The sequence below is a fragment of the Aythya marila genome (genome assembly GCF_965140915.1).
Source record: "Aythya marila genome assembly, chromosome: 17".
Classification (NCBI taxonomy): domain Eukaryota; kingdom Metazoa; phylum Chordata; class Aves; order Anseriformes; family Anatidae; genus Aythya; species Aythya marila.
The window spans coordinates 1,646,446-1,665,087 of record NC_139058.1 but is presented as its reverse complement, the minus strand read 5'-3'; the positions used below and the strand labels follow the sequence as shown (position 1 = coordinate 1,665,087).

Here is an 18,642-nt window from a genome sequence, read left to right as displayed (position 1 = left end):
CTCTTCCCAGGATTTTTGTATGTTTATGACATGATGCCAGATGCATTCCTTTGTCACCAGCTTGACGTTGCAGTCGGTGTACAATCTGCAGCTCTCGAGAAGTTCAGTCCAGCTGTCAGGAGACCAGCTTCTGTTGGGAACCACTTGAAAGCGGCTCCGTCCAAACCGCTACACGCAGCTGTTCCGACGGAGGCATCTTGATCGAAGGGCCTGGCTACACCACTGCGGGAACATACTTAGGCAAATTGAGCAGAAACAGACCTGGACCCATGCAGAAAAACACAGCGTGCATCTCCACACACACAGAGACACCAGTACAGCCGAAGCAGTCTTCACCAGGCAACAAACAGAGTGCTCAGTGTTTCTGGCAACGTTAGAAAAGTCATTTTCTGCTCCAAACCATCAAGATTTACATTTTTCATATGAGGTTCCATCTCTGCAACAAATACCACTCCTCAGCAACCGAAACTACCTGCCTCGGGAGGCAGAAACATTCAGGAAATAGATTCCAAGCAGTCTCACTTACAGTGCCTGTTAATTCTCAAGGAGCAGAACCCGTAAGTAAGGGAACTAGAAAGCATTGGTTGGTTTGCTGTTACCTCATTTTGTTGTTGTCGATGGCTAAAAAGTGCAAGGCAGGCATCTAATTCATAAAACCTATCCTGTAGTGTATGGAATCCACCGTGTGCTATGCCAGGTACACAATAAATATAAATCTTTTGATTTTAGGCATCGAGAGTACATTATTTTAATTACAGCTTATACTGAGTGGCATTCAGTTAGCTATTTGCTTGACACGGGACATTTTAAGCTGAGTAGCTGACCATGCAAGCACAAGAAACTTAAGAAAAACCCTTCCTGCTAAATTTCAAATGACGTCGGGATCAAATGCCTCTCAATACGGAAGCAAAGTTTTCATGAGTGTGAGCAAGGAGCAGGAGAGATGCAATGTGCTTGGGCTCAACCCAAAAGTTCCTGCAGTTTGACACATGACATTGGCAGTGACAGTATGGTCTGCTTTCTACGCTTCAGGCTTGGACTTTTGTGAAACATATCTTGATCAGATCATCCATTCTTCCCTCAGGATTTCGTGTCCCATCATTCCTGTGATCCAGAGTTTGACCTGGTGACTCCCGGGGAATGAGATCCTCTCCCAACCATCTCCTGTCCCCATTCTCTGTGGCTGGACTCCTGCAGTCCACGGCCTTTTGTTTCAATGGGCAAGAAGCAGGAAGCCACAGCGGCCAGCAGGCAACATCCACTGTAAACCACCAGTGTTAAATAGACTGAAGATTCCAACATCACCTGCAGAAAAAAGGCAGAAAATACAAAATAGTACTTACTGAGCCTTATCACAGAAAGAAGTGCAAATCCTAATGTAGTAGGATGAATTTTAGTGCTGTGGCAATTTAACCCATTATAGTGCTCTCCAGCACAGGGAGTATGGTAGGAAGGGCAGCAAGAGCTCTCTTGATCTGGTTTGTGCTCTTCCCCCTATTTAATACCTATCTTTTGCAATGTTTTTCACAAACCACCCTTAAATCCATGCAGCAGCCTGCTCCTTGGTTATTTATTCCCCAACATATGACCTCTGGAGTAAGAGGTAAAATCAGAGGTGAGCCTGAACTCTCCTCAGGAAATGGGCAACAACTCTCCTTCAATCCATCATGCACAGACTGCCCTTGGTACAGCCCTTGCAGCAGAGAGGCAGCTTCTTCATCACCTTCCTGTGCTATCAGCCTCGGGAGGAGGGAATTTACCTGTGCAATGAACGGGGTTATGAGGGCTCCCACTCTGGCCATTCCGCTGCACGTTCCCAGCCCCAAAGCACGCGTGGCTGTTGGATAAACCTGTGAACAAAGCATTAAGCTGTTAACCCAAGTGGGCAGCTCTCTGCTCTTCCTTCTGTCTCCTCAATCAATGGAAATTAATAAGTGGCACTAGAGCACGTTCTGTTAGACAACGACAACAAGATCATGAACTCGTATCTGGGGTTAGGTCCGTTGTGAAGAGGTCATAAAAATGACTTTCCCACCATGTTCTCACTCCCCTTAAATATTCTCATTACAAAATCAACCTCCTTACCTCAGGAGTGTAAACATAAGCAGCCTGAAATCCTCCTGAAATAAAAGCTCTTGCAATGAAGAGCAGCACAGTAAGAACATTTCTGCGAGAATAAAAAGGAGAGCAGTGTTTGGGATTGTTCTGTACAATCTGTTTGTTTAACTTGGAGGCAAGTGCAATAAAAAAATGCTAAATTTGTTAGAGCAATTCTTTTTGTTTTTTAATGAACCCCTTTTATTTTTTCTGGACCGTTAATATAATAATGATGCCAAACAATGTGCATTCCCACAATCACATCAGTTTTCTAAGTGTATTCATTCTAAATGACAGCTGCAGACTATTGAAATAAACAGCCAATGCCTAAGCTTATCTAAATAAGAAAAATATATCCCATGTTATGAATGGTGCTAAGGAAAAAAGGCAGAGACGAGAAGGAAATCAGACTGCAGCTTTCCTTTTCCATACCAACTGAGTATTTGCAGCTTTGTAAGGTTTCTCATTACACATTTTCTGTACTGTAACGCTTCTTACAGTGCCTGAAAAGGTTTAAATTCATACAGCTCTCCTCCAGCTACATTTTTGTTTCCTTATTCTTCAGCCCCAAGAAACAGACGTTGTTGCATGCATGTGGCACTGAGGCTTGATGCAGTCAGAGGCAGACTCTCAGTGACATCAGATCTGATTTTAAAACTGTCCAATGGCTACCTCCTACTCAGACATGATGTCTTAATTTCCCCTTTGGATTGTTCTGTCTGTAAAATCACAGTGAAGTATTTCTCATCTCCCACTTCTTTTAATTTTCTATCAAACCCTTGTGAGAAAACCTAAGATCACCCTTAATTTTTTCCAGTTGAGCACGACCAACTCACAGATTTTCAAACCTCCACTTCTGCTACAATCAAGAGAGAACGTGGATGAATCAGTACCACTTTTTCATTGTGTTTTACTTACCTTCCAACACAGAGGAACAGCAAAAGACTGCAAAACGAGAAGACAAAAAAGGACAGGGCCATGGTTTTCTTGCGGCCTATCCGATCAATAATCCACAGTGTTACTAACACACCTGCAGAAGGAGACAAGTTGACTGTTGGGAACAGAGCTCAGGTGGAGGTTGCATCAGCTAGCTTTTAACATAGGTTGTTACTGAGATTTGAAAATTTGTTTTCTTTTTATAATACTTTGCTGGCAGAGGCATCAGGCAGGGGAGTAGAGCAGACTGTCCCAGTCACTGGTACTACATGCAGAGCAGAAGCTCCATGTCTCAGATGATTTTGTGCCATGTTCACAGCCCCAGAGGTCCGAGCACCCACGTGCCTGCACATTCAGGGGACACAACCTGATGTAGGAGCAAGCAATCAACTCTGACATCTGCTAAACACTGGTTCTTGCAGTGGTTACCAACCTGAGCACTGAAAATGCCTGACTCATGTCTAACTGGAATATATTTCATTCAACTTCCAACCGCTGTCCCCTACTAATCTTTCTCCTGCTAGATGTAAGGCTCTCTAGAACCTAGTATTTTCTTCTCATTAAGTTATTTACATGCTGCCATCAAATTACTTCTCACCTTCTCTTTAATAAAAGAAATGGATCAAGCTCTGTAAGTCTCCCAATCTCAAATATTTTCTTCTGCAACTTTTCCAGATCTTTTTCAAAGCAGAGGTACAGCAAGTGTGAGGATTATGCAAGCATCAGTGTTGCCTTTGTCATTCAGAGATACCCCCTTATTATTTCTTACTCCTACTTTATTGTGTCTTAAGATCAAATGAGTCTGGTCAGCTACAGCATGAGTCCAAGAGTACATACTGTATTCTCTCCGCTGTACACTTATATCCTTCTCAGAATGACTGTTATACAGGACAGCCTTTCCATTAGGTAGGGACTATGTGTATTTGCCAGTCACAGAAGTACAACTTTTTACCTATTAAATGGCTTCTCTTTGAGTTCCTGAAACTACAATACAGAACACTGAACATATCCTGACCACTGCCTCACAGTGTTACTTCAAACAGATTATTACTGAGAGATCATCTTCTACATGTGAAGAAACAGTGGCTCTCATATACTATCTTGGTTGTCCTGTGTCAAGCTGTTCATTGAAATTCATCAGAAACTGACTAAAAATCATGACTAATGCTGGACACAGAGCTTTAGGAAGCAAGTCCGCCATTGATTGACTATACCCACGATCCCTTTAAAATAGCTCTGGATAGTCATTTATGGATAAAAGTTCAAGCAATCCTGCCCCTTTGATTTAATTGTTACTCTTCCTCTGAATGCATAATGTGTTGCTTGGATAGAATCCACAATGAGACAGGCCACTATAGCTTCACAAAGCAATTACTAGTGATTTTATCTGCAGAGATCACATGGACAGTGAAGGGAGCTACAGCTACTGTGTGTAATGCATATATTAAACTGTCCAAGCTGAAAATACACTGATATTAGGCCAGACAGAAGAGCCCATTGCATTGCTGTACCACAGTCCATTCCGCTCCTGTTGGCAGTGAAGAACTGATGCTTCTGATCGCCACTTACCAGGGAATTCTGACAGAGTTGTCCAGAGCAGATCAGTGTAGTCTTCCTCTGTCAGATACTCACAGCTCAGGCTGCACTTTGCTTTAACTTCTTTCCTTCTACTGGAAACTGTGGGAGAAAAAAAAAAAAAAAGAACATAATTTAAGTAATCTCTTCTCCGCTCATCTTCCTTTACTCCTGCTATGTCCTAACAATTCTTACTGCTGAAACTGATAGAACAGAAGTATGGAAGAAACCCTGCTGAACAGCAGGTATATTCTGCCCAGAAGATACAGCTGGAACTGAAGTTTTGATGCCTTAAAATTCAGACTGGCATCCACAGTCCTTTTCAAACTATCAGCAGAAAGTGAGCCAATAAAAGACATTCCATTGCTTTGCAGGGCATATTTAAAAAGAAGAGATGGACAAGTACTCACTGCTGCAGACGTCTCCTGCTTGGAAGAACTCTGTAGTTAATAAAACTAACCCATAATATGAAAAAGCATTGGAAAACCTGCAAGGAAGAAAATAAGAGAGGAAGTTTCAGCTGACTAAACCTATAGCAAACAACACAAATCAAAACTGAACTCACTGTGTGAGGACTCCTGCTAAGTAGTACCTCAAAGCTATTTCCTATCAGCATTTAGAAAATGAAAGGGCAATTAGATCTAGAATGCTAGTGACTGGGTGGTTTAATAAATTACAAATCAATACTTTTATTTATTTATTTATTTATTTATTTTGAGGAGGAGGAAGCTGTTGTATTTTAGTGATACTATAAAATACCTCCATCAGAAGCCATTTAGAATTGTGCTGGCACTGAGCCATTTATATTTTCTCTTACCATATAAACCAGAGTAACAACGTGGTCCATCTAAAATGTGGTGTAAAAAGGTCCCTCATTTTTCCTCGGTCTTCCTGTTGAAAACAAATGGAAGTCAGACAATTGTGGTACTCACTAGTCCTGGACTGGAGGACGGATGGTAGCAAGGGATAACATAACACAAAGTATGATGTACTACAGCTCAGGACAAGTGTTCAATTTCAGCTTGGGGTTTTTCAGGTTGGAGGAGCCACACTGAAGCTGGAATCCTCTGCTAAGTGGAATTCTTTGGGAACACACCATTATCAAAACAGTTCATGCACAGGGCATGCTACTGCTTCACAAGGGAGGTGAGAATCTATCTGAACAAGGAGAGGCTGGAAAGAGGTAGAGCAGAACTTTGCCAATCCTCAGCTGACACATGATTCATGTGGCCCACAGTCAGCTCTGGTAAATTAGCACAGCCCATCAGGGCTTCTGATCTAGGGTGAGGTCCCACGGAACTATACGCAGCCCTCCGGCAAGCAGACCCCTTTTAAACTGAGTGTTTCTTAGACAGACAGACAGGCAGGCTCAGCACATAAACTTGTGGTTAAGGAAAAGTGCTTTCCCACCCCACCCTGAAAACAGAATCTTCCAAAACTTGCAGACCATCAAAAACTCGCACAGCCCATCAAAATTACCCTAACTGAACCAAGCATTTGTGAAAGGCACAGGATCTCCAGTCGTCACTGATGCAGACCACAGAAAATCAAACCTGTATTTCCAATTGGCAAGATCATTACCAACATGCTCCTGCCTAGTTCTACAATTTTGCTGTTGTTCAAACCTATGGGTCTCCCTCTGCTGTCCCTGATTGCTGGCTAACTTTCTTTTCTTGTAACTTTCTTTTCCTATAAAAGCCTGCTCTTTGTTCTGTAAATGCAGAGCCACTTTGTATGTTGACAGGAGTGCTGAAAAGTTGGCCATATAAAACTAAAGGGAAAAGAAATCCAGTGCAATTCACACAGAAATATAATACAGTTCAGAAGTAACAACTTGAATTATTCCATGCGTTAGGACTGAATAGGAGCTTGTAGCTTTCCAACTCCACAAAACCAGAATTAGATTCAAAATGAGCTACAGCTAAAGGGTCCAATTCCACCTTGCCTCATGAGTTTAGGTCTGGGAATTTTGATCTGAGCTCTCCTACAGTCATGAGATCTGATCTTCTTTAACAGAAGGGTCTTAAAGAGAGACGAAATAACATTTTGAAGGTCCTTTTGACTTTTGGGATTTTCATGTAAATAAAAATGTAGTTAGTACAGGCTAAGTTTTCCTCACTGTGGAATAGACATACGTGATCATCTCTCATTCTTAATTAGTGGTTGAGACATCAAAATTAAATTTAGCATTGATTATTTGCTTATAAAAATGCACATGACTGTAGTACAGTTTCACTACATCCCACATTATTAAGGTGTCTGTTACCTGTACCTACCTGTCTGGAAATAATTAATTTTCCCAAGGGCATCGGAGCTCCATTTTCTGTTGCTATCCGCTTTAAAGTGGCAATTGCTTTTTCTTGATTTCCAGATAATACATCATACCTGGCACTTTCTGGCAGCCACTAGCAGAGCAAAGCACATCACATGCACAAAGATGTCAAAAACACAGCAGTACACAAACTGGGGACTTTCTCTGTGGGTTTACAGTGGGAAATCTCCGTGACTCCAGCAGACTACTAACATAAGAAGGGATCACAGAACCAATCTTTAACAAATCAGAAAAACATCTTTGTGTCAAAGGTCAAGTTCCTTATTAGGCTTTAAGAAACTGCAAAACAGCACTTTCACCATAAAGTCAGAACTCCAGCCTAAATCTTTCCCTTCTGTTGCCTCATTTTCATTCTTGAGAAATATTAGACATTTTTGCAGGATCTTGGCATTATATTTTCTCAGTGGGAAAGGCAAAGCATCCAGGGCAGATAACAAGATGCTCTAGGCATTACAAAATTTGCATTTTTAAGCTCCTTTTAAAAACAGTGCATGTTAGCACTTGTATAACTGTTTGGAGGTATTCCTGAAAAACAATGACAGCGACTAAGGAATAATAAGAGCTGCTAAACAGCCTGACAAGGATATACATGTTTGAGAAGACTGAATGAATGGCAGACATATTACCTAATAGCACACTGAAGCTCAGGTTTAACTTAAATACACCCTTATTTAAGAACCTGCACTATGCAGATTTTACCCCTGGCTTGGGTCAGTTTTTTGGATGGACATTAATTACAGAAGTTATGATTTTTGGTAAAATAATTTAAGAATCTAAAGAGCAGTCAGGGAAACAGCAACAGATTTTAATAAAATGTTGATTCCATTGAAATGACTTGAAACAAAGTCATTAAATTGGAAAGAGATTGCCAGGCCTGATTTGGCTTCATAAGTTCCAGCCCACCATTGTCCTCTAGCAATTACAGTCACATAAACACAGTTCTCACTGCACTGTTGTTACTAGTACTCTGCTGAAACAATGGAATTTTTGTCATTATTTCAGATGTTTCACAAATACATCAACTCAAAGCCCAAAAGCTGTCACAATACCCTTCAATCAGGGTACACATCTTTAGAAAAATACCTACAAAACATAGGACAGCAAAGAGCAAAAGTGGAAGGGCAGAAAGAATGAGAAGCCACCGCCATCCAAGAGTGGGCATCACCAACACTGCCAGGAGGACTTCAAACACGGTCCCAATAGCCCAAAAGACCTGCCAAAGGGAAAAGAAACGGTCAGAAATGAGAATGAGAATGTTATTAAGGCATTCTTTGTAGCATTCTAAAATGTGCTCTCATGGGACAGCTGGAGAGAGAAATGCCAGAGACATTTCAAATATGCACCACTGTATTCAACAGAAACCCAGACATTTAAGGGGATTTGTTTACATGTTGCAGAAGCTCAGTTCTGAAAACCTAGCATTGACTTTCTTTAAACACTCATGATTAACTGTAGGTAGCTTCTCATCATGAAAGGACTCATCACATTGTGCTTCTTAAGCAAAATAACTACTAACATCTGTCTCTGGGTATTATTCCCTCCTATCACTATGAGATTTATGGTATTTGTTTTCCTTTACAAAACCAAGCTACCAAAGCCACAGAGTTTGTCCTGCAAATGAAAGAAGGAATTGATAGCTTCCTGGCAAGTAATGGAGCTGGCATCCTCTTGCATATCTTAGCCATGCACGGTTATTCTCCTTTGGATTATGAATCGGCACAAGGACTAGTTTCCTTTTCCTGTTAGCTCACTATTTAATGCTCAGAATGTATTTCTAACCCAGGGTTGCTCTGAGGTAGCCAAACTGTGGCAGAACAAAAGTGACACAGAAAGGCGTCATTTACCTACTGAACTCTGCTTCCAGAAGATTAATCAACTGAAAGTAGGATTAGCCAGCAGTTACCTTAGAAAACTGATTTTGTATTTGAGAAGCTGTTTGGATTTCGTATTTTTCATGAGGATACTGCTTCCGAATGGACTGATGCAGACAAGTAACGGTACTGTTCTCTGCTCAGCACTGGCACCCTTCAACCATCCGTTCAAGGGCTGCAAATATTGCCTTAAAGTATTTATAAGGCAAAATTCTGCGCTCTGTGACTTTGATATATTTGGAGTGAGTCTGGAGAGCTGAATTTAGCTCTCAATTTACTGAACAGTCAGTTCTCTGTTATCCAGTAGTGAGCTACAGATTAATTTCACCATGGCATTAGGTCATACCCAAAGGGCTTCCTTCATGCTACCCTTAGAAGTGCTGGGTGGTTGGCACTGGTTCTGGGACCACTAGTCTTAAGTGCTGGAGAGCAGGATGCAGGCTTGTCTTAGCTCACTCCATGTGAGTATTCACCTCAGAAATATGCGAAAAGGAGATTTCAGGCACATATCCTCATGATATTGAGGAACACAAATGCAAACCCTCCTAATCTGGATCTTCACGAGCCAGCTCATGTTATCTCGGAGCACAACAATAACTTAGGCAGCACTGGATGCATGTTCATTTGCAAAAAGGCAGACCAGCAAACCCATACAAAAATGCAGTATGCTGCTTTCAGACCCGAACTAGATCTAGTGTATGAGGTTAACCTCAGTTCCACACTAACTGAATGGATGTAAGCAACAGCAGAATTTGTCCCCCTACAGACCAGTACATATAGCTACACTGCTCACCTCTATTAATAAAATGCATTTTGCTCTGGCTTTCATTGGAAGGAATTCAGCATATAAGGTTACCCTGTAAAGAGTGAACATTGAGAAAAATGTTATGTTAACACATTGAGAGATGTTCAGGCAATACACTTGTCTTTTACTAAAATCCCCAAATACACAATGGTAACAGAAACCCCTTCCTGGCCTTCAAAACTGGACAGTGTTCAGACTCCACTTGCTACAAGAAAACAATTTCTTTTAGTTCATCATTGCAAAAAAGAAGGATTTGCTCTGTTCATGTGACTTTGTGACGCTATAGTTGTTGGCTAAATGTAGCGGTTCTTGGAGCATGTTTTCCTACCATTGCTTTGGGCTGGGACAGGCATGATGCCTGTATTTTCAATGTGGTCCATCAGCAGTCAGCACAAACGCTTGCTAGGTAAAATATTTCTTCAGGGCTTTACAACTGGCTCAGTGAATTTCACATTGGCCTACTCTGCCAGGTTTCAATTTTCTAAGAGGTAAATACTTTCTAGATCTGATTGTGTTACTGGTATACAATAATAACAATACTTAACATATAACACTGGTAAATAATTTGCATTCTTTTATCATGGGAATTCAAAAAGAAATCGTCTAACTTTGCAGAGTTGTTTCATAACTGTGCCAAGAAGTAATGGTACAGCTTCTGTATGAGTATTTGCTGAGGATGGAACCCCAGGGCCAGCAGCCAGCTGAGGCTCTCTTGTCCCCTTCAGTCTGGAAAGACTTGTAGTACTTTGCTCCTACTCTATTTGCATTCCACTGACTCATCCTGTTTCTGCCTGTAAACTCCTTAGGCTTTCTTTAATGCTTGTGGCAAAATTCCTTCTCACTTGAGAAATGGTGGATTGATCTCTAACTTCCCAGAATTTGGTTCATCAAAGTACGCCATTAAATCAGTAATTAAGAGGAAAAGGAAGAAGAATCACGTCATGAAACGTAGAGCAGTTCCCCATATATCACAGCAGGAATCAGAGAAAAAATAATGCTATAAAGAACCATTCTCTTTAGAGAATACAACACATCTTTGCAAGACTAGAAGCTGGAAAAGTGAATGATCATACTCAGGGTTACATAATATCTCACAGAAGATTCCAAGAGGAGGTAATTTATTACTGCTGGATGCATTCTTTTTAATAGCACCTTTCACAAAAATTCTCTCTCATATCCATTGTAGAATACAACAATACAATGATAAAGATGCCTACGTCATTCCACTGAAATTCAGCTACTCACTTCCAAAGTTATACAGCCTACTTAATATTAGATAGGAGTTATTTCTCCCGTTACTTATATATTTATTCTCTTTGTCAAAGGTATCACTATTATAGTAAGAGCAAGAAAAAGGCTCGGCAGCAATGGAATCCACTCTGAGTTCTGTAACCATCTCTTCTTTGTCTCTCATTAAGTCATGTTGCCTTTGTGTTTTATCCACCCCTCTGTAAAATGTCATTAGCTGAGCTGCAGCCATTCCACCGAGGCTCTGTGGAACAACACTAATACGTGTTTGCAGTACAAGGCATTATTAACTCTGACACTTTGTCTTTGTTGTTCTCCTGCTTCATTCCAGTTGTGCTCAGTTGGAACTGCATGGCAGAAACTGCCTCACTGCTGGTTGATACACGGCAGGCTAAGAACTTTCCTTTTTTACACACCCATTATGCTTTTGTGCAGCTTCTAAAAGAGGTCATGTGAGCAGAAAAAGAAAATTAATAATACTATGATGCTCCATCTCAGCTCTGAATCTTTTATCTGGGAATGGCAGTAGAAAAGACAGGATATTGACCTGCCTTGTGAAGAAGTCTATGAGCCATCAATCAAACTTAGGCTCTGACTACTCCGAAATAGCACCTCCATGGGGCAAAATATCAATTATTAATAAGGATAAAAGACTACACGGAGAGGGAATGGATATACTCATCCCTTTCCATTTATAATTAAAAGCCAAGAGCAGGTTTATTTATTTAAAGTGGAAAAATTAGAAATCCTCCTCTTAAGTGAACGGAAAGAAGTAATAGAGAAATATCCTGATGCTACTTTTGTGTTAGAAATGTGTCTGAGCCATTAAAATACCTCAGTTGCTCCAGGTTTGGATGATGTGATTTTGGAATTCCAGTTCAGGTTCAGAACCAAAAGATCAGGCTATGATTGAACGATAATCTGGAGTTCTTTTAAAAAAACAACAGTAGTCAGGGCTTCGTTCTACCCCTTCATTCTAACTCCTAGTGTATTGCAACAAGTCCACATCATCCCTTACTGACTTCCCCAATACAATCTGGCAATGCAGTGTTTGGGCACAGCTACCAAACACTGTCTGTTGTGTTTTATCCAATTCTAGGAGGGCTACCTGGGCCTCTCATTTTCACCACAGTTTACCTGAGGGAATGAGAGAAGCTTAACAGGTCTCAGGGCACACAACATATTACTTTTAAGTACCCAGCTCATTCACATGGAAGTCTTTGTAAATCTGATTCGCTTCAGTGATGTGTTAGATATCTTCAAAGCCTTCTCAGGGTTAAATATATTAGTTGCAAATACTAAAAGAAAAATGAGCTTGGGACAGTGAAACTGTGGAATGTCTTCGATTTGATACAAGCATTTTTAAAAACATAAACCAAAGAAGATAGAAAAGAGAAATTTGGACTTGTGAATATTTACTTACGACTGAGGCACTCCTCCAATGCCAAAGCCCACCAGGCCCCTCAGCACCAAGATCCAGCTGTACACCGGTGCAAAACCACTGAGGATCCCATAATAGAGTGTCCATAACACGCTGATCTTTAGCCCCTGTATTTAACAAACAAGCAAAAGGAAAATAAAGTTTCTGCTGTTACACAGATTAACAACATGTAAACTAGAGCTTCAAACCCAGAAAGTGCCAATGCTATTTCTGTAAGCCCAATAGCTAAAGGTTTCCTAACGACTGGAGAAAGGTGGCACGGGTGGTACCACAACAAGTTACCTGATGTAATTGATGCATATATGTGCCCATTCACAAACAGAGCACAAAGTTCCTCTATTTGTACAAAGAATCCATTTAAATGATTTGCTGTATGGCACACAAAATTTCACAGAGGCTTTCACAACAACAAAAAAGAACATACTTCAGTTTGTAACACAGTCAGGCTGTTACATCAGCCTTTATTTTTCTCACTTCTCATTTTCTGCTTTCCTCTCCAAACTTCTGTCCTTTTATTTCACGGGAGGTCACTTCTGGCTCTGCTTAATTGTGCTTAATTCTTCGTACATGTGGGCTATGACATTTGTGAACATCATGCACTAGAACACTCACACTGCAGCAATACTTGAATATATTTCAGTAAGAGCTGAAGACTTACTGTTTTCCTCCCATACTGATCTGAAATGTTTCCCCAGAGGGTGGAACTGGACATCATTCCCACAAAAACCACCTATGAAAAAAAAATAGAAAAAAAATCTTCCCCTTAACAACAAGACAAGTGAAAATTTCTGTATGACAGCAAAGAAAACACAGCTTCACAATTAAAGGCCCCACATGATTTTAACTTATTTAAATTTACTGAATATTTTGACCAATTTACACAAAAACACAAATGGTATCAAATCTACAGGAAAAAGAATGTTGCAGGAGTTAAAGTACACGCAACACAACAGAGGCATATGCTGAGGGAAGGTTCCCCAAACCAGTTTTCTTATCTCCAAGGCATTACATGTTTCCAACATCATAGCCCCATTCTTGGAGGTGGTATTATAAGAGCTTTGCTTGCAAAGATCACTGGATGACCCACCTTGAAAAGTGACTGCTTGCTCTTTCCCTGATGGCTCCCAGTCTGGCCATGTACAAGGGAAACGACATACAGTGAAAAGAATTTTCAGGAAAGATGGCCAAAATTTATCTTTTTTTTTTTTTTTTTATTTTTATTAGTTAAATGGTTTGAATTTTAGGATGAATCTGAGTCACTTCATAAATTTTCCTAGAGATCACATGAAACTTTGAAACTTTCAAATTTTCCTCAGTTCCCCCTAAGTTTCTTCTTCAAGCTCTGGTTTTAATAAAGAATCCGATTTCTTTTAATCCAAACACAACTTCCAAGGGTGATGAACAGAGTCAACTTTGAGATCTAAAGCATAATATCTGAACAATGAGTGGAAAAACCTTACAGAATACAGGAGCTGTCAGTTATTTTTCCTACCGATGTGAGCAATGCAACCTGCCAGCTTGGTAATCGCCACTCACAATGAAGCTGAGGAGCTAGGATACTTAAAATCATCATTTCCATAGCATCTGCCATCTAGAAAGGTAAAAAAGAAAGAAAAACAAATAACTGACTGAAAATTCGATTGACATAGCAGTTCATAATCCATCACCTTGAAATTAACTTTGGTTCTGCTCATGCGATTTCCACTCTGCAGGTGAAATAAAACAGTTATGTTTGCAAGATGCAGTGGATGTACAAATTCCACTACTGACTTAGGATCTGAACCACGGCAGGCTGCAACCTTACATGTAGATGATAGCTAGCAAATACAGGCTTGAGGTATTATTACCCTAAATATACCACAGTAAACGTAACAAATACCACTTCAGAAATAGCAGACAAGTGAAAACAAAGCCTGTCTTCCTGTTCTTGATACCAAAGTTAAAACTATGAGTACTGCCTCGCTGTTCACCTGAAACAGAGATTACAAGAACAATGTTGACTAATATAGGAAGCAGAGAATGTAGCTAATGGGATGAAATGTGGTAAAATCACTGACTGAAGACTGAGATCTGTCTCTGTAGGAATAGCCTAGCACACTTTTCATTTGAAACAAGTATTTGAAGTAGAGAACCAAAATGATTTTTCAAACCCTGACTTATAACAACTTCAGCAACAGCGAGACCAACCAGCCACTCATTACCTCTATATAACAAGTTTGAGTCCAGCTGTGATTTTAGAATTTTAGGTAACACTCTTCATTGCACAACTATCTGTTTAGAGATTTCTTCGTCTACAGAGAATGGCTACAGAATTTGAAATCACTTAGATACTCTAACTAGTGATCATGCAATTGACCTTCATAAAAATTACTTGCCCATGCCAATCCAGTAATGATAGAGAGCTTCCACTGGAACTTTCCAAATCCAATGGCTTCCACCGCATCTTCCACCATGAAAGTATCTAGAAGGAAAACAATTCTAGTGCAGAAGTGTATTCCTTTCCTAGTAAGACACATCCCTTGAGACAGCATTTTCTGTCAATGCAATTACTTATTAATTGGGTAATCTGCTTAGGTTTAAAATAAATAGCAGAGCTACCTAGCTTTTATACAAATCTTACCCAGGAAAATCTCTATGGTTTTCAGGAATTGTGCTAAAGCCAAGACAATCTTAAATATTCATAAAATATTTTATTCACGTAGAAGTAAATCAGTGTAGCACCAATGACTTCGGTATATTTGCAGCTTACTGCTACCAAGAGTGACTCCACCAGCCACTCACTTGCAACTTTCTCTGCTGAGAAGTATATATAATACTATAAAAAATATATATAAGCATATATAATATATATACAAGATATATGTAAGTATATATAATACTATACAAGAGATGGAAAGTGCAGAAGAATATTTTGTTGAATTGAGAGTCAAACTGTAATTATTTGAATGAAGAATTTTCCCAAGACATCTAAATCTTAGAACAGTTTTATTACAAATGCTGATGGCTGTTTCCCACATTGCCATGACCTCATTATTTTGTGCTATCTGAAGAGGCTAAGATATATCAAATTCCTTTGCTCAAATGCAAAATGAAAAATACAACCAAATTTTGATCTTCAAGTTGTTTTAATCAGTTTAAGTTTCAAGGACTTAACACTTCCAGCATCTAATAAAGTACATTTGCCATAGGAAAGCTTTGTCTAGCTAAGAGTTGGACATCCTCACAAAACAAAAGACCAAACACAAACCAAAAGGAAATCAAACAAAACCCAACTGATAAAGCAGAGATGTCACAGGACCTGAGTCTGTGACTGCAACCCAGGCATTTGATGTGTTGGCACTGAAGTTCACTGTACTGGCAGGCTGCATCGCTTGCACTTTTTTGGGTAGTGTGCCAACTGAAATATGCTACATATATCTGCAGACTTGCATTGATGCACTGAGTCTTTCAAGAAACTCATCCAACTCACTCCATGCTATTCTGGCTTCCTATTGCACCAATATGTTAATAAATAAGACTCTGGGAAAATAGCCATCCTAGAAAATTTGAGTATGTCTTGTGCTAAGACTAAACCAGCACTTCTCATGCCTTCTAAAGTGGTGTTACCTTCAGGGCAGTCAGCACTTTTTTCCTAGGCAGAAAGCAGAGGCTGGGATGGAAATTTATTCTGTCCCTCTTGTCCTCTAGGCAAGTGGCAGACAGGGACACCACAGAGGTTTCCCGCTCAGTTGAGCCATGTGTAACTGTTCCAGTAAACTTGTAGACGATTTAGGAGTACCAATCAATTTTAAAGGAAACTTTAGCAAGCTGCCTATCTGAAATCAGTCATGACAACTGGATATACAGCTCCTTAAAAGGGTCTAGTACTGGTAATACAGAATCAAACACATAAAGAAACCCTCAGAGGACAATGTTTCTAAATCATCATTTTCAGGTACAACCTAATTTACCCGTTATTGTTTCCTTTTATGATCGGGGGATCCTTAGCTTCCCTAAACCCAGTGTATTCATCCTGGCTGATGTGAGGAGGCCACACTTTTTTTCCGTGAAGGAAAACAAGAAACGTGCTCACCATCAGTTGGGTTGGCAAATTCTTTTGGCACTGCAGCTCCATCCTCTAGCTCGACAGCCTCTAGCTCTGTCCGAACACCCTCAATCTGAATTTCATGTTCTCCTGAAATGGCATCCTCTTCTGACCTTGCACTTTCCCCAGTGCGGCGAAACTTGACCACCCTGAGAATACAGAAATGAGGATTAACACTTTGCTGGGTCTTTTCCAGGTTGAAGCTGTGTTTGGTTAGTCTTGAAGGACTATTTGGTCAAATAGCTGGCAGCTTTCCCACCACCCTCCTGTCTCCATTTCACAGTCACAGAGAATGCTGTGACTTTTATTTGTATCTGCTCTTAGTTAGTTTATTTATTTACTATAATTTTGGTTGTCCCAAAGCCTGATGCAAAGCCCATTGAAGCATATGGACGCGTTTTCCCCAGATTTCAGGAGGTCTGAAGTGCCATTACTCCAGGGATTATGACTGAATCTCATTCATACCATCAATACTGGCAACTATTCAGTGCTCTAGCAAGCCACAAGCAAAACTTTTTACACTAATAAAAGCCTTTCTGACCATAAAGTACCCAATCACAAAACCACAAAATCCCTGTGTTACTGTTTCATACTGTGTAATATTTGTTCAAGTAGACTTTCAGAACTGGCCATTTCGGAGACGATGGTTCCAGATGCTGTACAAAGGTACAGTGACTGATCTAAAAATCGTAAATACTTCAGTGGCAATCTGAGTAGAGAGCTCCCTGGCCACCTTCCTCATCACAGCAAATAAAAGAAAATGGTTTTCACTTAAGAACCTATGAAGCAAACTGACACAAACGAAGAAAAACACACAGAGACATTCACTGTTCCGTACTTCCTAATTTTTTCACAGCTGAGACATCTCAGTGAGAGGCATTTGTTTGCAAGATCTTACAGTATGGAATAAATCTAATTATACCTACATTGAAAAGTACTTTAGAACATTTTTCTGAGCTTTGTTTAAAAAGAAAAAAAATGGGAAAAATGGCCTAATGAAATCATGTCTCATTCTTTTTACTTACAAGCTGAATGCAACTGAACTCAGTATTTGAAAATACCAGGAGTTCAAGTCCATTTTCCCAACTTATTAGAAATGTTATGGGACAGTTTGTTCTGTCATTGACACGAGCTCATTAATATTTAAAATCAACTTTAAACATTCATTCCCTGCCGTGCAGACTCAATGGTTTACAAACAGGAATGTGTTTCAAACCACACGATAATGGAGCATTAGGAGAAATGCACTTATTTTGAAAGAAAGCATTTTGAACTCATGAAAAGGAAAGGAAATCCTGCTGTTAAAAGGCAGCAGCGCTTTTATCACCTTCTTGCACAGATCTAACAACCACATCCCAACAGCAAGGAGTTTGTCATAAACAACAGCATTTTCCCTGTGCAGCAGTGTTTGCTTCCCTGAAACACACAGTTAGCAAGTATTAATGATACTCACTGCACACACAGCTTTGCAAAAAAAAGGTTGCAATCTGCAATCAGTTCACTGCACGAAGCAGGAAGCCGAGGAAGATGCCTTCCCTAGCACAACGTTATTTACAGATGCAATCCACCTTGCAAATGCAATAGCAATGTTTCCTCTCAGAAAATCTTCTGGCACTTGCAGGGTTTTATTCCACCCCTCCTTATTTCTACCAGCCATCAAGTTCGTGCAAGGATTAAAATGGAGTGAATTTATATAACAAACCAACCCCTGCCTGCGTGCCCCAGGATGCTGAACCCAGGCAGCTACACAAGGAAAATGGCCTGCTTCCCGGGGCCTAAGACACTTCCCCGAAATAATTCCCTGCAAAATCCCCAGGATGCACACCATCCCCGCAGCCCGTTGAGCAGAAACCCCGCGCATCCCCGCTCCCCTACCGGTGCTACTTACGGCAGCTGTCTCAGCTGGAATAAATCATCCTCCATTGCCGGGCTGCGTCTGGAGGAGCTGCTCTCATCGCTCTCGCATGGCGGGGATGGCTGGAGCTGCGGGCAGGCAGGCGCGGGCGGCTGGACAGCTCCGGCAGCCCGCACCGAGCGGCTGGCCACGGCACGGCACAGTTGGGAATAGCACAGCGTGGCACGGCGTGGCACGGCTCAGAACAGCACAGCACGGCGTGGCACGGCTTGGAACGGCACGGCACGGTGGGTAGAGGCAGCAGGCAGCAGCGACTCCCTCCCCGTGCCGTGCCGTGCTGCTGCGGGCAATGCTTGCCCCTGAAAATGAGGTGGGCACCGTGGAGGTGGCTTCCCTGT

General features: G+C 40.8%; 1 protein-coding gene across 1 annotated transcript; it reads right to left on the bottom strand.

Moving 5' to 3' along the window:
- Nucleotides 1–898: 898 nt before the first annotated feature.
- Nucleotides 899–18,312, bottom strand: SVOP (SV2 related protein; the record flags this gene model as incomplete). The annotated part of the gene is made up of 16 exons (XM_082774505.1): nt 899–1,305; nt 1,761–1,850; nt 2,086–2,167; nt 3,016–3,127; nt 4,603–4,710; nt 5,019–5,095; nt 5,426–5,499; nt 6,885–7,013; nt 8,028–8,153; nt 9,605–9,668; nt 12,288–12,412; nt 12,964–13,035; nt 13,798–13,896; nt 14,681–14,766; nt 16,378–16,538; nt 18,278–18,312. 16 exons carry the CDS (start codon nt 18,310–18,312, stop codon nt 1,099–1,101), a joined length of 1,647 nt encoding a protein of 548 aa, XP_082630631.1. The 3' UTR covers nt 899–1,098.
- Between the last annotated feature and the right edge of the window lie 330 nt (nt 18,313–18,642).